The sequence below is a fragment of the Pecten maximus genome, chromosome 18, assembly GCF_902652985.1.
Source record: "Pecten maximus chromosome 18, xPecMax1.1, whole genome shotgun sequence".
NCBI lineage: Eukaryota > Metazoa > Mollusca > Bivalvia > Pectinida > Pectinidae > Pecten > Pecten maximus.
This window is the reverse complement of record NC_047032.1, coordinates 21,341,714-21,364,364: the sequence shown is the minus strand read 5'-3', so window position 1 is coordinate 21,364,364 and position 22,651 is coordinate 21,341,714. Positions and strand designations below refer to the sequence as shown.

Sequence of the window (22,651 nt, the reverse complement as noted above, 5' to 3'; positions counted from 1 at the left end):
TGTTACTATTATAGCTGAAATGTTTAAGTTAGAATAAAACAAAATTGCTTATAGTTGCTCAGCTCATTCTCATTGTATTTTAACCATAACGAAAATATTTTGTCACAAAAAAAAAAGATAGGAAAAAAATTTCACAAAAAATAAAATCCAGTAACTAATGCACAGACATCTGTTCTTTCACAATTCAAGGAACTAATCCAGCCAAAACAACGTACATCAACAGCCGAACCAAACAACCTCAATTGTGTCTTCTGTCATTCATTTAGAAAACATTTTCGACCAAACATTGATGACGATGCATGGCTCCACCATGCAGTCAATGGGAGGAATCTGATACCCATTTTTCATGCAATTCGATCCGATCCCCATAGTGTTACTGTGCTGGAGAAATAAATAGCAAATCCATATGCAAATAGATCCATTAGGGGTCGATTGACATCTTGCTGTTTCTTCCTGAGCTGGTATTTTTGGATGACAGCACACTATCGGTTTTGGTGCTTGGTGATATTATGCTGGAGTCAGTGAGAGCAGCCGTCTATATACAATGTATCTGTTTGATATGGAGGCAATATGGGCAGAATCACAACAAACAGTTTCTACAATGTATCCATTTTACCTGTCTGAAATAAGCATGTTATTCCTTCTCATTGGGAGAAGCCTTCCTTTACATAGTGATATGAGATTTTATAGACTTAATTTTCTCTCCACTTCCACATATATATAACGAAAAAAAACGCTAGCCTATAGGTTTCATTTTAAACTATTTTACTCTCGAAGAAAACTCAAAACATTAAAAAAATAATTCCTGTATTAGTATTTGTAAATAGCAACTAAAAAGCTGAAAAATGCATTGAATACAAATATAATCATGCCTTATAGCTTTCTTTATAGGGTTGGTCCAGTGGCAATGTCATAACACACTTGGCATTCACCTAGAAGGCGTGGGTTTACTTCCCCGTTCGGACATGAAAAGGACTATGGGTCACTTGCCCAACCACGTTCGATACTCTGGTTCTGGTTACCTCCCACAGTAAGATTCCTCAAACACTTTCATCTGGGACAACAAGCGTCAATAATAAATGTTTATGTAACTTGTTTCGTAACTGTTGTAAAACAAATTAAGTTTACTTATAGATATATCTCTCTTCATTCACTGAATTACTACATAAGTAATACTAAGGAAAAGAATATTGTTTCCTTCAATCTTGAAGGCTGGTTAATCAAGTCATCAATAAAGGGAAATAACCATACCTTATACAGTGCAACTTCCGAAAACCGAACATCTCTGTATACCGAACGAATTGTCATTGTACAGAATTGGTCCTTCTTTTTTATAGTATTAAACAACAGATCCCAGAGGGATCTTGGCGCCCACCATTGAATGATCTTTATAGGTTCCATGTCAGATTGATCTTTTCTCTACTTTTCCCTTCCTCTAAGTCTTACTAATCTGTGTTAATTCAGAAACAGCCCTCTAGTACTTTTCAAACAAGGGGAACCTATATATAAAATTTAAGATTTAGCGATAATGGCTGTCTGTCGGCCATGTTGTTTTCAGATTGGTCCCAAAATGCAACACCAGGGACCAAGGGGAACCTACATATGAAATTTGAGAAAGATCCCTTCAGTAACTTCTGTAAAATAGCGATAACAAACTTCAATTGTCAAAATACAAGATGGCTGCCTGTCGGCCAGGTTGTTTTCTGATTGGTCTCAAAATCCAATATGCATAACTAGGCACAGAGGGCAACCTACATATGAAATTTGAGAAAGATCCCTTCAGCCATTTCTGATAAATAGCGATAACAAAATTCAATTGTCAAAATCCAAGATGGCTGCCTGTCGGCCATGTTGTTTTCCTATTGGTCCCAAGATGAAACTACAGACCAAGGGGAACTTACAAACAAGTTTGAGAAAGATCCCTTCAGTACTTTCTGAGAAATAGCGATAACAAACTTCAGTTGTCAAAATCCAAGATGTCTGCTTGTCGGCCATGTTGTTTTCCGAAAGGTCTCAAAATGCAATATGCATATTAAGGCAACGAGGGGAACCTACATATGAAATTTGAGAAAGATCCCTTGAGTACTTTTTCAGAAATAGCGATAACAAACTTCAATTGTCAAAATCCAAGATGGCTGCCTGTCGGCCATGTTGTTTTCCGATTGGTCTCAAAATGCAATATGCATAACTAGGCACCCCGGGGGAACATATATATGAAATTTGAGAAAGATCCCTTCTGTACTTTCTGAGAAATAGCGATAACAAACTTCAATTGTCAAAATCCAAGATGGCTGCCTGTCGGCCATGTTGTTTTTCGATAGGTCTCAAAATGCGATATGCATAACTAAGAACCAAGAGGAACCTACATATGAAATTTAAGAAAGATCCCTTCAGTACATTCTGAGAAATAGCGATAACAAACTTCAATTGTCAAAATCCAAGATGGCTGCCTGTCGGCCATGTTGTTTTCCAATAGGTCTCAAAATGCAATATGCATAACTAGGCACCAAGAGGAACCTACATATGAAATTTGAGAAAGATCTCGTCAGTGCATTCTGAGAAATAGCGATAACAAACTTCAATTGTCAAAATCCAAGATGGCTGCCTGTCGGCCATGTTGTTTTCCGATTGGTTTCAAAATGCAATGTGCATACCTTGGCACCAAGGGGAACCTACACATGACATTTGAGAAAGATCCCTTCTGTACTTTCTGAGAAATAGCAATAACAAACTTCAATTGTCAAAATCCAAGATGGCTGCCTGTCGGCCATGTTGTTTTCCAATAGGTCTCAAAATGCAATATGCATAACTAGGCACCAAGAGGAACCTACATATGAAATTTGAGAAAGATCTCGTCAGTGCATTCTGAGAAATAGCGATAACAAACTTCAATTGTCAAAATCCAAGATGGCTGCCTGTCGGCCATGTTGTTTTCCGATTGGTTTCAAAATGCAATGTGCATACCTTGGCACCAAGGGGAACCTACACATGACATTTGAGAAAGATCCCTTCTGTACTTTCTGAGAAATAGCAATAACAAACTTCAATTGTCAAAATCCAAGATGGCTGCCTGTCGGCCATGTTGTTTTGCGATTGGTCTCAAAATGCGATATGCATAACTAGGCACCAAGGGGAACCTACATATGAAATTTGAGAAAGATCCCTTCAGCACTTTCTCAGAAATAGCGATAACAAACATCAATTGTCAAAATCCAAGATGGCTGCCTGTCGGCCATGTTGTTTTCCGATTAGTCTCAAAATGCAATATGCATAACTAGGCACCAAGGGGAACCTACATATGAAATTTGAGAAAGATCCCTTCAGTACTTTCTGAGAAATAGCGATAACAAACTTCAATTGTCAAAATCCAAGATGGCTGCCTGTCGGCCATGTTGTTTTCCGATAGGTCTCAAAATGCGATATGCATAACTAGGCACCAAGGGGAACCTACATATGAAATTTGAGAAAGATCCCTTCAGTACTTTCTGAGAAATAGCGATAACAAGAATTGTTTACGGACGGACGGACGGACGGACGGACGGACCACGGACGCAGGGCGATTTGAATAGCCCACCATCTGATGATGGTGGGCTAAAAACTTCCAAATACCGATCCCTCTGAATTCCGAACACTGGATCGATTTTGCGTCCGGTTCCTGTTAAAATATACCAAAAATTACTTCTGAAAACTGACCTTACCTGAGCAATCATGACACGAGGTCAGACCAGTCAACCGTGAAACAACCCCTGTGACGGGTATTATGTGAAGCCTAATTGTCTCGGGACCTTAGTATACGTATACATGTATGTGATTTGTACAGGTATCCAATATATATCCCAAGGGGGCATTATGATGGTAGGCCTAGTGTATAATCAACACCACAATTATGAAACAATGCCACACTTCATTGAAGCGCAGCGGTTTGTTTATCTTCTCAATGCAAGTAGAGCTAGAAGCCCGAGTTTCGCATCTAATTTAAATGAGGCCCAAAGGGGGTTGTTTTTGCATGGTCGAAAATGAAGCTTGTTATGTTTTTAAGACAATACCGATGTCAAAAATACAACCAGTATTAACTGATCAATTGTAATTAATATTGAAACAAAACTTCTTCACACCCTTTCATATTATTGGATGTGTGAAATATTCCGTATCGGCCCCATCAACATGACAATGCTTCACCGGATGTAACAAAATGTACATATGTACAAATACTGTTTAAAACTACATGCAGTTATATTCATTTGCCTTTCTTGTATAATCTGCAATATATATATTGATTAACTTTGATAATATTCATATTATTCAGACAAACCAAATTGTCTACGTACGTACGTGTCGGTTTGTAATCGGGTACATTCTAACAAAACATCGTCCAGCCAACTATATCCGGAATTCCACCGGTCATTTCGATCAACTTCTCCAAACCGAACCCTCTGTACGTAAACCAAACAAATATCCATGTCCCATGCATGTTCAGTTTATAGAGGTTCCACTGTATTAAGGAGGCCAATGTTCACTGGGTTAACAGTGATTAATTTTCCATACTGGACATATCGTTGTTGATTGGTATCACCATCACATATGTATCTATGGACGCCTCCCAAATACACTTATCATAGCCAGATATGAAAATTAAAAACTCTTATCATAGCCAGATATGAACATCAAAAACTCTAGATCTTATTATAGCTAGATATTAACGTAAAAATCCCTGTATCCATGGATCCCTCCCAAATACATCACTTATCAAAGCTACGTAGATATGAACGTAAAAATCCCTGTATCACTCCCAAATACACTTATAATAGCTAGATATGAACGTAAAAATCCCTGTATCCATGGCTGACTCCCAAATACACTTGTTATAGCCAGATATGAACATAAGAATCCCATGACTCAGTAAAATGTACAATATGCCCCACACACAATACAGCTGTCAGTATACAGGTGACATAGACTTGTCAAGGTTAACACAGGTAATTTGACCAAGGTAGGGATGGAAACAGGTCAAGAATAACAATAAAATCGTAATAGACTGTCACTTATTAATTACTGCCCCTGGATGGATTCGTTACTGGTGTCAGCTGATGGCAATAATTATACATATAAAGACATGCAGTCATGTTGATGATATTGGCTGTATATATTTATTTTTGTTTGTTTAATCTACTGAAATGTTGCTATTAATCTTTGAAGTGATGTTTCTGTTTTATGATTTCCACAAATTACCGTATTCAACTTAAGAAAGCTCACTGCCCTATAAGTGCAGCTTCAATCCATATTTGTTTTTCAGGAAAAGAGGATGGTTGTGTTAATTAGAGGATGGTTGTGTTAATTAGAGGATGGTTGTGTTAATTGAAACATATACAGTAAAACATAACGAATCCCAGGGGACCAACTGAATCAGTTTGTTATATAGATAGGTCGTACTACGTGTATTATGAATTTTAATGTTTTTTGTCCTAAAAACTTCGCTGTATGAAAATATTGAAATAAAAATACAAGCAAGTACAAATTAAAAGCAATGCAATTATTTTAAGTCAGTTATATCTTTCTATAGCGAAATTTTTCGCATGATGCAAGTGTGTACAAAGTTCCATAAGCATCTGACGTATCATTTTTAGACTCCAGAAAACGGCTCGTCTCGTGTAAATAATCACTCGCTGTAGCACCACTGATTACGGAATGCTCCTCCTCTGTCTCTATTTTCTCGTCTTCACTGTCCGAAACGTTTCAGTCATCTCCGTAGTATTACTGACGAAATTGGTCGTGGTGACCTTTACCCCGGAAGCCTCGTTTTCATTAGCTCTCAGCCGCTTGATGATAAAGCCATTACTAAACATACATGTACTGTGTACACACTAATTAGACATCTAAGAATGGATTAACAACTCAACATAAACATCAATAAAACAACTAACTTTATTCAGAAGTCATCGAAAACACAACTCACCGATTCAATAGCCGTACAAATATATACCCTGAAATGTGCCCTTGGGTGCCTCTCGGTGACACGGTCATGATCATGATCAACAGGGCATGACTTTCTGACTTCGGAAGGGGAGGGGGGGTCGTACTATAGTATTAAAATAACACGGAATTTCAGCCGACGGGACAACTAAATTGGTTTGTTATTGACAATATTCAGCTATGCGAAATTCACAATATACTTATAGAATTACATAGAAGTAAGCGGAAGAAAAGCTGGGAAATGGAATCAGTTCGTAATATCCATAAAATTGCTATAAGCATGTTTGTACTAGACATGTTTTACTGTATGAAAAGTCTTTACCTCACTGATCTGTTTATTGACCTTATAGCTGTTGATAAAGATGTTAAACAATATTAAACCTAAAATAAAAATTTATCAAGTTCATTCTTTTAACAAAGTTGTTACTTTATGCCATCCATTTGACCCTGGCTGTTAATAGGACGTTAAACAAAATAAACCAAATTCCATCTAGCTTGATTTCAGACGGAAACTTTTCCCTGCATGTATATGTGCTTTTTCAAGCACAAGGTTTAAAATATGGTATATAGGTTTAATCATCTTTACCTATCTTGTAATCTCAACAATCTGAGGCCAAGTTAATTAGGGACGCTTAAATTGTCAGATGTCAAATATATGGCAACTTACTTTGGGCCAAAGCTTATAAAAGTAATTCTGGACAAAAAAATATAATTAACTGGGCTATGATGTTGGACTTGTGTAAACTGTCATGGCACCCAATGCTGATATTGGAGAACAAAACCTCGAAAATCTTTGTACCAATGTTATCTACACAACCCCTGCTACAACAAAATTGTTAACAGTATATATATAAAAAAAAAAAAACAACAATTTGACATCTAATTCAAACTTCCAAAGCACAAAGCTTATTACAATTACAGGTACAACAAGAAATTTATTTTAACCCACTGTGCCATTTTTCTCATGTGCAAAAGAACAAATAAGATAAAATAAATGATATAACACATTTACTGCCAAAAAAGATGTTAATGCCTAAAATTAAGAAACAAACATTTTCAAGATTATAAATTGTTTCAAGTTCCTAAATTAAATGGATATGTGATGTTATGCCAAGTTTCCTTGATAAAGGATGAGTTTGTTTATGCCCTTAGACTTAAAGAAACTTGAACACATACTATAGACACTATAGCTGTAACAAAGTGTAGCACTCCAGTGCCTCCTAGCTGAAAAATCGATACCTAGCTTCTTCAATGCATCAATATATACAGGCCTAAATTGTCTGTTACAATCCACTCAACTACACAATGGTCTCTATGTCACTGTATTCACCTATACATCAACAGTGACTATAGATACCCTACAACAGGTATTCTTAATTGTCATTATATAAGCAAAGTTCTTTTTCTTCATATAAAAAAAAATCCCATTTTTGGCAAATCACACATACTGTATTTATCCTCCAAAAAGCCCTGGAGTTTTTGCAGGATCATCACTTTTTAAATACCTACAATGTAAGTAGCTTAATTAAAGCTGTTAGTGCTCAGCGCTTACAGCTTTAAGCTACTTAGGTATTTAAAAAGTGATGATCCTGCAAAAATGAAGAAGGCTTTTTCTCATGTCAAAATTTAACTTTTGAATTCAACATTATTGTGAAACTAGAAAATATCTGTAAGACATAAATGTCCCCTGCTGTCACTTCACACCCCAAAACATAGTTTGTTGAGGATCGCATCAGCAGTAAATGAGATTAGCTAGTTATATTGCATCGGGAAGTGACAGGACGGGACGCATCACGACGGGAGGGGACTAGAGCCAACGCGACAGAATGAGATGAGCTGGACATGGCTAACACTATATGCCCCCCCCCCCTCCCATTTCAAGGAAGGAGCATAAAAAAATCTCTTTAGTCCATATTTTTTCAGGTCAATAAATGAACCCCATCAGCCTTATCGAAAAGTTGTAATTGTAATTTTTTATAACTCATCAATAGATTAACAAATACTTGTAGGTTCAGCTACAATACAGCCATTATCAATTTGCATTTCAAAAAATCATAGCATGCCTATTTTCAGAATTCATGTATCAATTAATTCACAAAAATATGCAGTAATTTCATGCCATTTGGAATAAAGGCAAGCTAAATAAAGCATAGAAAGAAACTCTCCAGTGTAAATAAACGTCCTACATTGCAGAAAACAAGGGGAAATGTGCTTACTGCTTTTGCAAGTATTTCTGCTTGAATGTAAACACATGCTGAATTCCATGTGTTATCATACTAACTGTACACGGAAATCTAACCTGGGACCTCCAACACGATTTTCAGTACAAACATCAAGGGAATAAGTACCAATGGACATGGCAGGCTGTTGTTTGTGTATCAAAACATGTGCTTAATGATGTCATTTTAACTTCTGAGTGTATATATCTTGTTAGCATTTCATGCCAACCCTACCATATTTATCATGTAACAGGCCCAGAGGGCCATTTCAAGAACCTTGATTCTAAAAATGATGGTGGGGTTACTAGTGTTTTTACTGAACTGAAATGGACTTATATGAGACATGGGCTTATCACTATAGACATGGGCTTTTTACCAGACATAGGCTTGTTACCAGACATAGGATTATTACCAGACATGGGCTTGTTACATGGCATAAATATTGGGCTTGTTATAATTACATGGCATGGGCTTAAGCTTATTACCAGACATGGGCTTGTTACCAGACATGGACATATTTCCAGGCATATGAGCTTATTACCGCTTGTTACCAGACATGAGGCTTGTTATATATTACCAGGCATGGGCTTCAATATTCCAAGAAGATATTGTAAACGGTTTTTTGCGTCTTTCCCTTATAAAAGTTTACCAAAACATCATATAACAATTAAAAAAAGAAAAGTAGCTTAAAATCAAAATATGAGTTAGAACATGATATTGGATTGTACTTCGAGTTTATACCACAATCATTCCATCCCTTGACTGCCTGGTTATGCACAGTACATACCCCCTAGGCTAAGTATTGCTGAGTGAATACGGTAATTATAAATCTGCGAGAATCACTAACAGCTAACATCATACCAATGACTAAAGCCTTATGACCTTTCTCTCACACCTAAGTAAAAGAAACCATGTCAAATGCTCTCAACAACATGCATCATTCATGCTGTGAATTGGTCGTCTCTCTCACAATTCAATGAGCATTTAGCTACAACGGCGAAAAGCTGCATTTCCATCTTATACGGCATCAAAGAAGCCTAAAACGATGATAAAAATTTAGTATTGATCTATGAATTGTTTACGGGTTCTGAATCACAGATAAGAGCTCAAATCCTCATAAAAAATGTTCTGTACGATCAAGAAAAATATAATGGTACTAAAACTGTTGCAATAAACAAGGAAATATAAATATGTACAGAAATGACTGAGCTGGGTAGCTATTATAGTGGTATTAATGATTCCCTCGTAAACACAATTATAATACAGGTATGTTAAGTATCGGATCATATAGAAATGTGTCCTAATGACCATGGATAGGTATTTTTTGTAGTTCAACTTCCTATTTAAATTGCCAGTCAGGTATGATACAAGGGAATTTATAATAATAGTAACTTCTTTAATAGTAACACATACATTTATTTCTCAATTTATTATATTTGGTCACAAATTGGGTTTTGTAATACAATTCATTGCATAGGAACCTTGATATAAAGACCAAATTTATATCAATTAAGCATTATAAATGCCAATTTTCTCCACTCCATTGAGTGACCTTTATAGACAGGTTTGAGTGCACGATACAGAATTATAAAATAATAGCTACAAGATTTATTCAGTCGTAAACACCATCATAATTAGTGATGACTACAGACAAGGTCTGACATTACCCAGGAGCCCTATATAGATCTGACTGGAGCATCAGGACTACCAATCACGTTAATTATTGATAAACCCAGGTGTTGTCTCACACCATACAAACTCAGCATTCCTGGCATCATTCCATATGATTGTTCTATGTAAGAGTTTTCCTAGAAGATTTTTTCTTCTCATATACTTTTTGTAACAATACGTATAAAAAATTGTATAAAACTATATATTATAAACATATCAGTCGGATATCGCAGTGGTAAGTTTGCAGGTATCACCCAGAGACTGGGATTTGATTCCCCAATCTGATGTGAAAATTGGGGTCTGACCTGCATGACCATGCAGGGCCAACAAGAGTGATTAAAAGTTCATACAATCAAACTTCATTATCTCCAAACCATTGGCATGGGTATGCCATGGAAGAAACTTGAGATATCCCTAGTAATGGAGTAATCAATGTAACTATATTATACTGAATTGTTACTGTAGGAATTTTTTTATAAGTAGAGTCAATTATCCGAGTTCAAGATAATTAATGTTGTAGGAGACTCTCTCCCCCCCCCTCCCCTCCAAAAATGATCCTGGCTGTTCACAGGGTGATAAACAAACCAATGCCTATCAGTGCTCTTGTGTCGGTATAAACTATGTCGTCTTTTCTCGTACTCTGTCGGTATAAACTATGCCGTCTTTTCTCGTACTCTGTCGGTATAAACTATGCAGTCTTTTCTCGTACTCTGTCTGTATAAACTATGCAGTCTTTTCTCGTACTCTGTCGGTATAAACTATGCAGTCTTTTCTCGTACTCTGTCTGTATGAACTATGTCGTCTTTTCTCGTACTCTGTCTGTATAAACTATGTCGTCTTTTCTCGTACTCTGTCTGTATAAACTATGTCGTCTTTTCTCGTACTCTGTCGGTATAAACTATGTCGTCTTTTCTCGTACTCTGTCTGTATGAACTATGTCGTCTTTTCTCGTACTCTGTCTGTATGAACTATGTCGTCTTTTCTCGTACTCTGTCTGTATAAACTATGTCGTCTTTCTCGTACTCTGTCGGTATAAACTATGTCGTCTTTTCTCGTACTCTGTCGGTATAAACTATGTCGTCTTTTCTCGTACTCTGTCTGTATAAACTATGTCGTCTTTTCTCGTACTCTGTCGGTATAAACTATGTCGTCTTTTCTCGTACTCTGTCGGTATAAACTATGTCGTCTTTTCTTGTGCTCTGTCTGTATAAACTATGCAGTCTTTTCTCGTGCTCTGTCTGTATAAACTATGCAGTCTTTTCTCGTGCTCTGTCTGTATAAACATGCAGTCTTTTCTCGTACTCTGTCGGTATAAACTATGTCGTCTTTTCTCGTGCTCTGTCTGTATAAACTATGCAGTCTTTTCTCGTGCTCTGTCTATATAAACATGCAGTCTTTTCTCGTGCTCTGTCTGTATGAACTATGTCGTCTTTTCTCGTACTCTGTCTGTATAAACATGCAGTCTTTTCTCGTGCTCTGTCTGTATAAACTATGCAGTCTTTTCCCGTGCTCTGTCTATATAAACATGCAGTCTTTTCCCGTGCTCTGTCTGTATAAACATGCAGTCTTTTCTCGTGCTCTGTCTGTATAAACTATGCAGTCTTTTCCCGTGCTCTGTCTATATAAACATGCAGTCTTTTCCCGTACTCTGTCTGTATAAACATGCAGTCTTTTCCCGTGCTCTGTCTGTATAAACTATGTCGTCTTTTCTCGTACTCTGTCGGTATAAACTATGTCGTCTTTTCTCGTACTCTGTCTGTATAAACATGCAGTCTTTTCTCGTCTACCTGCATAGCCACCAATTACTCAGCTGAATTCCAACATTTAATTACCTCCCCCTAGCTCAAAACTTGAGGAATCACAAGACATATCCCAGAGAACAAATTTATTAAAACTCAATTATATCTATAATTTTGATATTTTAGTCAGACCGGGGACAGTCTAATGGTAACCAATGCTGTAATCATTGTCATGACAGATTCAAAAACACCTCCAAGACTGGTTACTTACAAGCATAATGAGAATTCCTTAACTAAAGCAATTAAAACAATGTCCCCTACCACTTCATTTATGGAAGTTCAAATGGCACTAACTGTTTAAAGTTTCTTTTGAAAAGGGAAATAACTTTATCTTTAACATATACTTAAACTAAATTTTACCTTTTAGCTTTATATAGACATAACGGGGAAATTGGAAATCATTTAGGGTGTAACGGACATGTTTGACAAACAGAGGTAGGGCATGAAAGCCTCTGTTTCCCGGATTTCATCAACAGAGAATTATATAAGGAACAGTAATAGACAGGTTTCTCAGACTTTTGTACCCTAAGACTAAGGGCATATGTTTTATATCTATAGTCCTCATGCTTTCTTATAAACATATCTGGTCACAAATCTACACTTAACAATCCATCTGGACCATTCAACTGAAATGATTAAACAATTCGCACACTCAACATCAAGATAAAACTATATGGAACCTGATTTTGGGACCAGAAGCTTATAAGACACAGTTTATTGTATATAACTTAACACTATTTTATTGGGGTTTATTAAAATACATTCCATGAATGCCTGCTCTTTTCTTCAAGACTTATATATATATGTGAGAACCATAAACACTATGACAACTGTTTTAGAAAGGTAACAGGCAGGATTTGTGGAACAGCCACTATATATAGACAGTTACTGGTTTTCACCTATATGACTCCAACCATTGCACACTAGGGCTTCGTTTTACTGACTATAGTCAGTGTTCTGTCTCCGTAGCTTCATGCCAAAGGAAGTTTAAACATTGAACCTCTTAAAAACATGCACCTTTTTCAGGCTGTATTAGAAAATATAAGCTTTTCAGCACTTGTTTTTTTCTTTTTTACTTGGTCAGTCAGAGGACAACACATTTGTCTGGTACATTTGTACTTGCAGTACAGAGTGAACTGATACAATCTCTTATAGCTAGCTTTATATATATATATATAGAAAATGCTTGTTAGAAGTGACAGGATGGCACAAAAGGACATTATTGATCACCTTCATAAAATGGCAGGGAAACAAAACTTTCTTGTAACTGAAGCATAACAATAGCCACTTCTTTAATGCTAGTTTTAATGAATTTGAAATACCATATTTGACCTTATAAGCTCACTGAGCACTGACAAAAACATAAAACGGATGGGCTTAATAAAACCAGGTTGAGGGAAACGTTTCCATTTGAAATCTGGCTAACAAAATACAACCTTTTTTTTCATGTAAAAAATACACAAAAGAAGCAGGATGAGATAGAAGAAGTGAGAGCTATCTGAAATGAACTCACAAAAATATTTATTGAACATGAGAGACCTCCCACAGAAGCCAATGTTCTGGTAACCCTGCAGTGTAACTTATATCCCATTCGTCTGCCACAGAGTGCAAAGAAAACTCGAGAATCAATAGAGAAGCACATCGAGACCAGCCAAATCTCTGGATTTTATATCTATACTTAGTAAAACCAATACTATCCCCTCTCCCTGTAGGAGCTAAAATAACAGTCTTACATCAATTCCAGGAGTTCCTGCCAACAGACCATACGGAAGATTAGACAATCCAAATTGATTCACTGCATCTCCGAAAATTGACCGGTGGGGCGTGACTTTGAGCACTATAGTCCATGTGGCGAGAAAAGTGAAATATTACAATAGAGCGCCAATAGTGACAGCACCAGAAGAAAACATATTTATCTGTAAACAGCTTCGGTTTCTGAGGTCGAGGAGTAGACGGCAATATACAAAAATATTTGTCTCATTTCCGACGGGCAATAATGGCTACAATTGCTTTGTCTCTGTCAATCCTTCTGAATGACCTGTGACAGACCCATCTTTTCCGAGTTACAAAATGTTCTTGTATCTTTCTAATTCCAATACCAGTCAACAAGAGAACTCAATAACAGCTCCGCTCATTTCGGACAAGGATATCCAAGTGACTTAAATGTCGATCATAAAACTAAATCAGCATCAAGTCATTTCTACATTGATATGATTAAAGCTCAGAAGAAAGGTCCTTGGTTTTAGTTTTTAGAGATTAACTTCCTTGCAATAGAATATCCATGGACTTGTATAGCTGCATGTAGTTTGTCTTCGTGACAATGCAGGCATAAACATCAAATATTTGTTTTGTTTGTTTTACGGGTTTAACATCCTCACAACTGTCAGGGTTATATGAGGCCTAGAGTAAGAAACTAAGCACAGAAAGGCAGGACTTTTTGCAAACTCATCAATTTCAAAATAGACAGTAAAAATTGGTTCACAAATAATATAAGCCCTTCCCAAACTTTAATATTAAACTTTTAAATTACAGGATGGGGGCTTATTTGAAGATAAATACAGTACGTATATTTCAGACGAATTGAAATCCTGTATTGGGTTCCTGAAAACAACTAGGCTTCCTTTTTTAATTTTAATGCTTTTAAAAGACCATAGAGGAACATCAGAGCTAAAAAAGCAAACTCTGCATGATTTTATTCAGAGTAAGCTAGCTCTGCTTGATTTGTTTTTATACCAGCAAGTGCAGACATGTTCTTCGATCTTGTCAGTATGGTGAACATGACACATGTTTTATCGGTCATGTGTTGTGACTAGTCTCAGCCTCCACCATCTAATCTGTGTTAGTTGGTTGATGTGAGAAGCCAATGATTCCTTAATTATTGAATAACTATAGATTCCACCTCGAAAACTCACCGTGCCTTGAGAAGTTCACATGGGCTGCCTTTTTCAATAAGTTACGCTTGTTTTCTACGGAACATATCCCATCTAGAAAGACCAAAGAAGAAAATACATGCATTAGTTATGATACACGGGAACGATCAGAACACTTAAAATAAAGTTGTTTAATGAAGGCAAACAGAAGGTATCTTCGAGACCTAGACCATATGCATACATACAAGTCATCGTATATTGATAGAATAACAATTATTTCTAAGTAAATATATGATATGTACAAGGTCAATGACAGTACATATTAAAATTGTAATACATTCCATTACTTCTCACTGTTCTTGTGAAGACATATATATGTTTGACTTCCTCTGTAAGCAAAGCTGATGCAAGGTCAATTAAAGGCTACAAATTTGAAACATGTAAATATCTTAATTAAGCCGTGTGTGTTAATTGCTATTCAACAGTACCACGCTAAAATAGCACAAGAACGTAAATTCCAATTGCTAAATGTGCATTTGATATGTTCAATTTTTTTAAACCTATCTCCAGCTCTTTACAATTGCTACTGAAGTACACACACAGAATGTACATACTTACTCAATATGATAACTTGATAACAGCATTGATCATGGCAGACAAAATGTTGAAAAAATTAATGCCATATTGAAAACGAAACTAGGCCTATACTCAATAATACCAAAGTGTCATTAATTCCTCTCAAATTCATGTAATAGTTTTAGTTTCCCATTGATTTCATGCAACCAAAAATGAAAATTGATATATATTAATTTTGATATTTAAATTAAGATGAATGTTATGTTTTATACCATCAACAATTAATTGATCATGATCATGACCTGCCAGGTATATAAAATGTGAAAATAAAATGGATTTAAATAGATCTAAAAATATAGATTTTTTTTAACACTTAAAAGTCTGAAGGAATCAATACAACATTGCTATAATTATTTCTCATACTGAAATTCTAGAATCAAAAAGTTTAGAATAACTACCACAATGTTGTACACATTAATCTATCATACGTACGTCACGGTCTAATATTTGCAGTAAAAATAAAAATAATTTATTTAAAGGTTTACCAATACCAGTCATTACCTTTAGAATGAGTACTACAATGTTGTACAAATCTATTCATGATACAGTCACTGTCTAATATCGTTGTAGTAAAAATTAAGAATTATTTATTTAAAGGTTAATTATTCTTTACTAATACCTTTAGAATGAGTATCACAATGTTGTACATATCTATCCATCGTACGTCACTGAAGCCGATGTAAACATGTTCGTAATTACGATATATCACACACACACCTAAAGCTCCAAAGATCATGTAAACAAAAAGCACCTGGAAATACTGCTAATTAAAATCCAGGAGGGAACACAAGTAATACTATATCCATATTGGCCGTTAGGATTGCCAGGTGTAAATTTAAACAAATGCAGTAATATCATGTCCTAAATATCGAATTATATAGATGTGTATGACATTCCCAGTATCATATTGCCCTGTACACAATGTGTTGTCCTGAGTATATATGGATTTATAATATTTATTGTTATATATACTAAATGGCAAAATATCAAAATACACCCAATTACATCAACACTGAATATAAACAGATTAGTCCACAGGTACACATGATGTATATACATATATAATTCAGCACGTTCTTCACCCTTTTAGTAAAAGAACTGACAATCAAAACTATGCCAGCATAGAACCTCAATTCTCAGATAGAAATGTCCAACTTGGAAAGGTTTTTTGACCAAATATCACTGTGGAAGAAATTCCATACAAATAATTAGCCAAAACTAAATTGAACTAAATTTTAAAGTTAACAAGTGATCCTGATGGGCCTTAACCTGATTTCTGTTAGTCAGTTAAACCCATTTTTGCTGCACCCAGGGGGGGGGGGGGGGGGGTCCCCATATAAACTATATATACATTTGACCTCCTACCTGGGGTCAAATGCTGCATGGGTCTTGACAGGAAGATTAATGAAATTTCAGTCAATTTGACCCACTTTGGTTCCCCCATCAGTCAGGAATCATATAAAGTTAAACTCAAGGGCCATGGAAGGTCTTTGCGAAATTTCATTGAAATTGGTCTGAGTCATAATGACAATTGTTTACAGACACACAATCGGAAAACGAGGGACAGAGGCACAAATGTCAATTACAATATCATATATATATAACTATAGGTCAGTTGGGACTGAATTCCACTCTAATGACCTAAATTGTGATTATAACAAACATTTTCCTAATGTACATTCCCGGTAATTTTTTCAGCAATGACCTTGACCCTTTTCACTTATTTTTTTCTTTAACGGATGCCCAATTTGAACATAATTTTTGTCATAAGTGGTTTATATATATATATATATATATGTACCTTTAAAATCAAACTTATAGATTTATTTATAAGACTGACATACTCTCACTTAAGTGAGTCAGCAAAAGATCAGCTACTGGAGCATCAGAAATTGCAATGCCAACTCAGGTGATCATGGGGGTGTTTTATGAGCATTCCTGTAACCTTCGGCAGTTTGTTCAGGAAGCAAAGTGAGATCAGAGTAGGTTACAGTTCTTTGTTCGGACACTTTGCCCCAATTTCTCTGGGTTAAAATCTGTGTCCTAGACCAGGTATTTGAATTTATCTCTCAATCTATGTAAATGATTTATTCAATAAATTTGTTTTCTCAGACTACAAACTATTTTAATGTAACATCTATCTTTTATAAACAGCTTACCTTGCGATGAAGAACTGTTTTCCAATGTGGGTCTCATATTGTATTTGGTGTTTGTATTGAACTTGACAAAGACACCCATCAAATAAGATGAAAACAAAATATCCACTGACGTCGATCACAAATTCTACATGAATTAACCATATCACAAACTATAGAAAATGTCCTCCAGAAAAAAACAACATCTTAAAATACAAAGCACCGGCCATCATCATTTTAAAGTACAATCATATTCCAGTCTTTGTCCTTGAGTGTGTTGATAAAGGTGAATGGTGGACAAATTGCAGAAAGTTGTCTCATCACTCCAAAACCAATCTATTATTACTGTTAAAAGATGATAGACCTTCCAGACTTTGAAGAGTAGAAGCTGTTATAGACAATAATGCACTCAATACAAATTGTCAGGAAAGCACGTAATGAGAATCATTCAAGTAAATGACAAGTGGCAATGTGATCCAAATGAGCCGTTCCATGGAGAGTACAATAGCTCCTCCTGGAGACATCAGTCTATGTAGTCATTTCTTGCATTGTGGCTGGGTAAATTTTTTCCTTTGTTTTATGTATATACAATATACATATATACACAACTACAAGATTATTTTTTGTCGATCCGGAAAGGGTTTAACGTCCTGTGCAAATCAAGATCCTTCCGTTCTTAATGTAAAGGTCAAGATTCGACATTCTCCGTAAGAAGCACTTCACTACCTATTTTGTTTAAATTATATCCTGAATCCACAAATTTTTGTCTTTCAAATATATTCTGATTTGGAATAAATATCACAAACATTATATTATCACTGTATTTAATATATACTTTGTACTTGGCTACATAAAACAATTGAAAATTATGATGTGTACATTAATTTTTGAACAACAGCTTGACAAAATACCAGAAATGCATGAAATCAGATATAGTTTTTTTTTTTTTTTCAATTTTACGAAGCTTAAACAAATCAGATTATCAAGAAATGGACCATATGGTGTTTATAATTATATTATATCATATATAGTATGTGAGCTTTCAGTAATAAGATGAGTCCTTGGAAACAGACAATTCTACAAAATATCCATCAATCAAATTAAATCACAGAATTGGAATCCACAAATTAAATAACTGATGTCTTCTTAATATACAAAACTTATAATTGGAAATCCAAGATATACACATGTACAGATCCACAACAAATGTCATATCAACATACACTATTGTTATTTAAAGTAGTTCCACACATGGTTGTCAGCTGATCATTGTATGGCCTGATAATTATATAAATAAGTTTTAGAGTACAACTAGGTCGAATTGCTGAGTTAATGCCATTGTCCAAATAAATATTGGTTTAATACACATTTCTCACAGCTTAATATCACAAAAGCCTGGTCAGCATACATGCAATTCAATTATTTTAAAATTAAACATGCTTTATTCTAATTTTTTTTTCTTTTTAAAACTCCAATATGCAACAAACAACCACAAGAAATTCTTATTAGCCATTCAAAACAATTCCGAAAATTGTTTATCGGGTAATTTGATTATACGTCAGTGGACCTTCTTGATAAAACTAACCATCCATTATATCTATACAAATGTTTAAACAGGCTCTTAAGCTCCTTGAACTTGAAAGTCTATCTGCAGCTTACCTATATATCTGATCATGAACATGGCAAAACTTATTTGTTGAAACATCTCTAACAATAATTTAAGTATTACTTAACCTACTGACCAAATATCACATACGTTGATAGTATTTGCATGTCATATGTTGGTTTTTTAACATGTTTTATCTGATATTGATATGAAGTTAGAGTTTAATAATGATTCATATTCATCAGAAAGTTTAATAAAGATCTTATTCATCAGAAAGTTTAATAATTATTTTATTCATCAAAAAGTTTAATAATGATCTTATTCATCAAAAAGTTTAATAATTATTTTATTCATCAGAAAGTTTAATAATTATTTTATTTATCAGAAAGTTTGATAATGATCTTATTCATCAAAAAGTTTAATAATTATTTCATTTATCAGAAAGTTTAATAATGATCTTATTCATCAGAAAGTTTAATAATTATTTCATTCATTAGAAAGTTTAATAATTATTTTATTCATCAGAAAGTTTAATAATGATCTTATTCATCAGAAAGTTTAATGACATTATTCATCAGAAAATTTAATAATGATCTTATTCATCTGAGATATAACCCTGGTATTGGATAGTCCATCAATGACAATTATTTCAACTGTGTCTGCAAGATTGACCAAAATATTCCCATAAATGGTAAAAAGGTGTCTGTATGTCTATTTGACAATGGCCTTTTCCTTTTCTCCATTTTTTTCTAGGATGGTTTGGTTTGGTTTGGTTTATTTTGTTTAACGTCCTATTAACAGCTAAGGTCATTTAAGGACAGCCTCCCCTACGTGCGACATGCATGCATGTGGTGAGTGCGTATGTGTGTTTTGGGAGGCTGCGGTATGTTCGTGTTAAGTGAGTCCTTGTGATAGGCCGGAACTTTTGCCGATTTATAGTGCTACCTCACTGAAGCATACTGCCGAAGACACCCAGCAGGACACCCCACCCCCAATATGCTGAACGCTGCGCAGGAGTAGAAACTACCATTTTTAAAGACTCTGGTATGTCTCGGCTAGGGGACAGAACCCAAAGCCTTCCTCACAGGGGCGAACGCTCAACTAAAGGCCAAATGTGAGGCATTGTCAAGGGAGACATTAGGAAGAAGAAAGTTGTTAAAAAAGAAGAGAAAAGATAAGATCCCAAATTTAGTCGCCTCTTACGATCATGCAATGGGGGCAGCAGGTACAATTCTTATGGTTATGTTTGATAATGCCGCAATGATAGATATGACAAACTTACTTAAAAGGTTGATTTATTTACATGTAACAACTTCCTTCGATCTGCAACATCTGATACAACAATATACAACACAAACATTTTTTTTTTTTTTTCAAATTACTAACCTGAGATATATAGATAGGTAGAGTAACACATACATGTACATGTATACTAAAATCTAAGACATTTTAACCTTTGTACATGTTCTTGCGTGTAGCTATAAGGCAAAGTAAATACTGTATGGGAATTTCCTGTTAGTCTAAAGGAGCATATCGTCATAATATGTGTGCCCTGAACATTTTATGATAATAATAAAGGAAGCACATGTAATTGAAAACGGCTTTAAAAAAACATCTAATTTAAAAAACCTACTATAAATCCAGAACTTAACTGAAACATCAGACTGGGATTCAGACATGAAAATCTCATATAGGTTTTCTACCTTACACAATTTGTTGTACCTTAATCTTTGACACAAAGTTTAAATTATTAAAATGAATTTAAGTCACTGAGAGACACAATTCAGTCGATTTAAAGAATTAATGGATGTGACAGTAGTTTTTTCAGCATTTACGTCGAAACTGTCCCTATAGTCTTTTAAAGTATAAAAAATGAAAAAGTACCCTACTTTTCTTTCACTCCATTTCGTCTTATTAAAGCACACTTAAGTTAATGAAATATGCACAGTGCAAACCCTGGTTTTCAAGTCATTTTGACAAAATTGTATATATGAGAATCTTTATTACCAGTATATGTTTAGGTTATCTCGACAGTCTTCTATCCTGTAACATCTCATGCAGACTTGTTTACTTAAAGATAAAATTTAAATATGTACCAAGAAACAAATAAGTATTAGTATTGTAAAATTTAAATATGTACCAAGAAACAAATAATTATTAGTATTGTAAAAGTTACAGAGTATGTTGCACTATGAACAAGCAATTCAAGAGTTATTTTAAGAATATAATACTCTTGTTTCCAAAACATATATAAAATCCCAGCCAACATTTCTATGGAGTAACTATAAACAATGGCCTGGTACCATTGTCCCCTTGACCTCCTTTAAACAGCATTAATACACATGTATATGGTTGTACTTGGTATTAGGAGGGTGGAGATTATCTTTGTATGTTATGTCTTTCCTTGGAGAGTTTTACGTCACAGCCTTCCTGGGGTTGTAATTTTTAAAAGACAGATCAAGCAGTTTAAAAGGACTATTATAATAGAATTATCTGATCCCTTCAGTCAACTGAACCGTGACATCTAAGGTCACAAGGATGTTTAAATTTAGAATACACTAAATATGAGTAAGTCAGCATACCTGCCTGAGAATTTTGGGCAGCTAAAAATGTATGATTTAAATTTTAAACTTGGAACCTTAATCCCTTCTTTGGAAAATTAACTTGTCTGGAACAATATTATATGTATAAATTTAATTCACTAGAAAAATAAAATAAAATTTATAAATATATTTTCCATATTTGATAATAAAAAATTGAATTCTTAAAGAAATTCACAATTTATTCACAGAAAAATTATTATATTATTATGATATAAAAAAAATGTATGTATGTATATCTGACCACGATTACAATGCTCTAAAAGTTCTGATCATGCAGGTCTAAAGAAGATCCTTATAAGCTGATATCTACATCAATCCTAATATAATATAATTTCTACTTTTACAACAAAAATAAAGAAATCAATAATCATCCAGATAATAATCATCATGAGGTACATAAGACCTGCATCACTTTTAGGGACAGCAATTTTTTTTTTTTTTTTTTTCTCTAAATTTACCATCTCGCACATGGTAACCTTCAAGGTAAGTAAGGTCCCAAGACTTACATCTGGCACCCGGAAATCTTATTTACAATTCCATATCTTAAACAAGAGTAAGTATAACCCTCTCAGACAAACATTAATTCACAGGTCAGACAACTGTAAGGGGCAGATAACTCAGGTATATAGTACATGTTTAAACAACTGTACAGTTTTTCCCTATGGTATAAATAGTATAATATATGGCTGAAAACAAATTCAGTCGGAGCCCACACGATGGCAGCCATCATTTAATCCATAGGACAAATGAGATACCTAAGATGATCTTATGGAGTGAAGCTTTGACAACAATTGTAAGTAAGAGGATTAAAATTGGTGGAAATCGTAAATAAAAGGGCTAAACGAAATACCTCGCAGCTTTGTAAATTCAATAACTATCCCGCATCATTCTACCTGTATAAATTGTCAAGTTTATAAACCGTCAACAACAGCAAGTTATTACAGCTATAAATTCTCCCTTTATCTCCAATATCTGTTGTTACAATTCTATCTTACTATTCATAATGATGTTTGCAACTCTACCTGATTTAACAAATGTCATCAGCAAATAATTAGATTATAAAGTTGGAATATGTTTTAAACTTTGCTGCGGTATATCAAGACTATTCTGTTTCAAATATCAGCTTCAAGGCAAAGTATTCC

The 22,651-nt window shown here is 34.8% G+C and overlaps 1 protein-coding gene across 9 annotated transcripts in view; it reads right to left on the bottom strand.

Moving 5' to 3' along the window:
• The window catches only part of LOC117316648 (transmembrane and coiled-coil domains protein 1-like), a 105,326-nt gene that overhangs the window by 70,713 nt on the left and 11,962 nt on the right, over positions 1 to 22,651 (bottom strand). For 4 of the 9 annotated variants that reach the window (XM_033871338.1, XM_033871340.1, XM_033871341.1 and 1 more), the window contains exons 1-2: positions 17,325 to 18,085; positions 14,572 to 14,643 (exon numbers count right to left, since the gene is read on the bottom strand). In XM_033871338.1, coding sequence (XP_033727229.1) covers positions 14,572 to 14,643; positions 17,325 to 17,403 — 151 coding nt within the window. In that variant the 5' untranslated portion in view covers positions 17,404 to 18,085. Of the gene's footprint in view, positions 1 to 14,571; positions 14,644 to 17,324; positions 18,089 to 22,651 lie in introns of those variants that run through there. The other 5 variants (XM_033871334.1, XM_033871335.1, XM_033871339.1 and 2 more) reach the window with 3 other exon arrangements.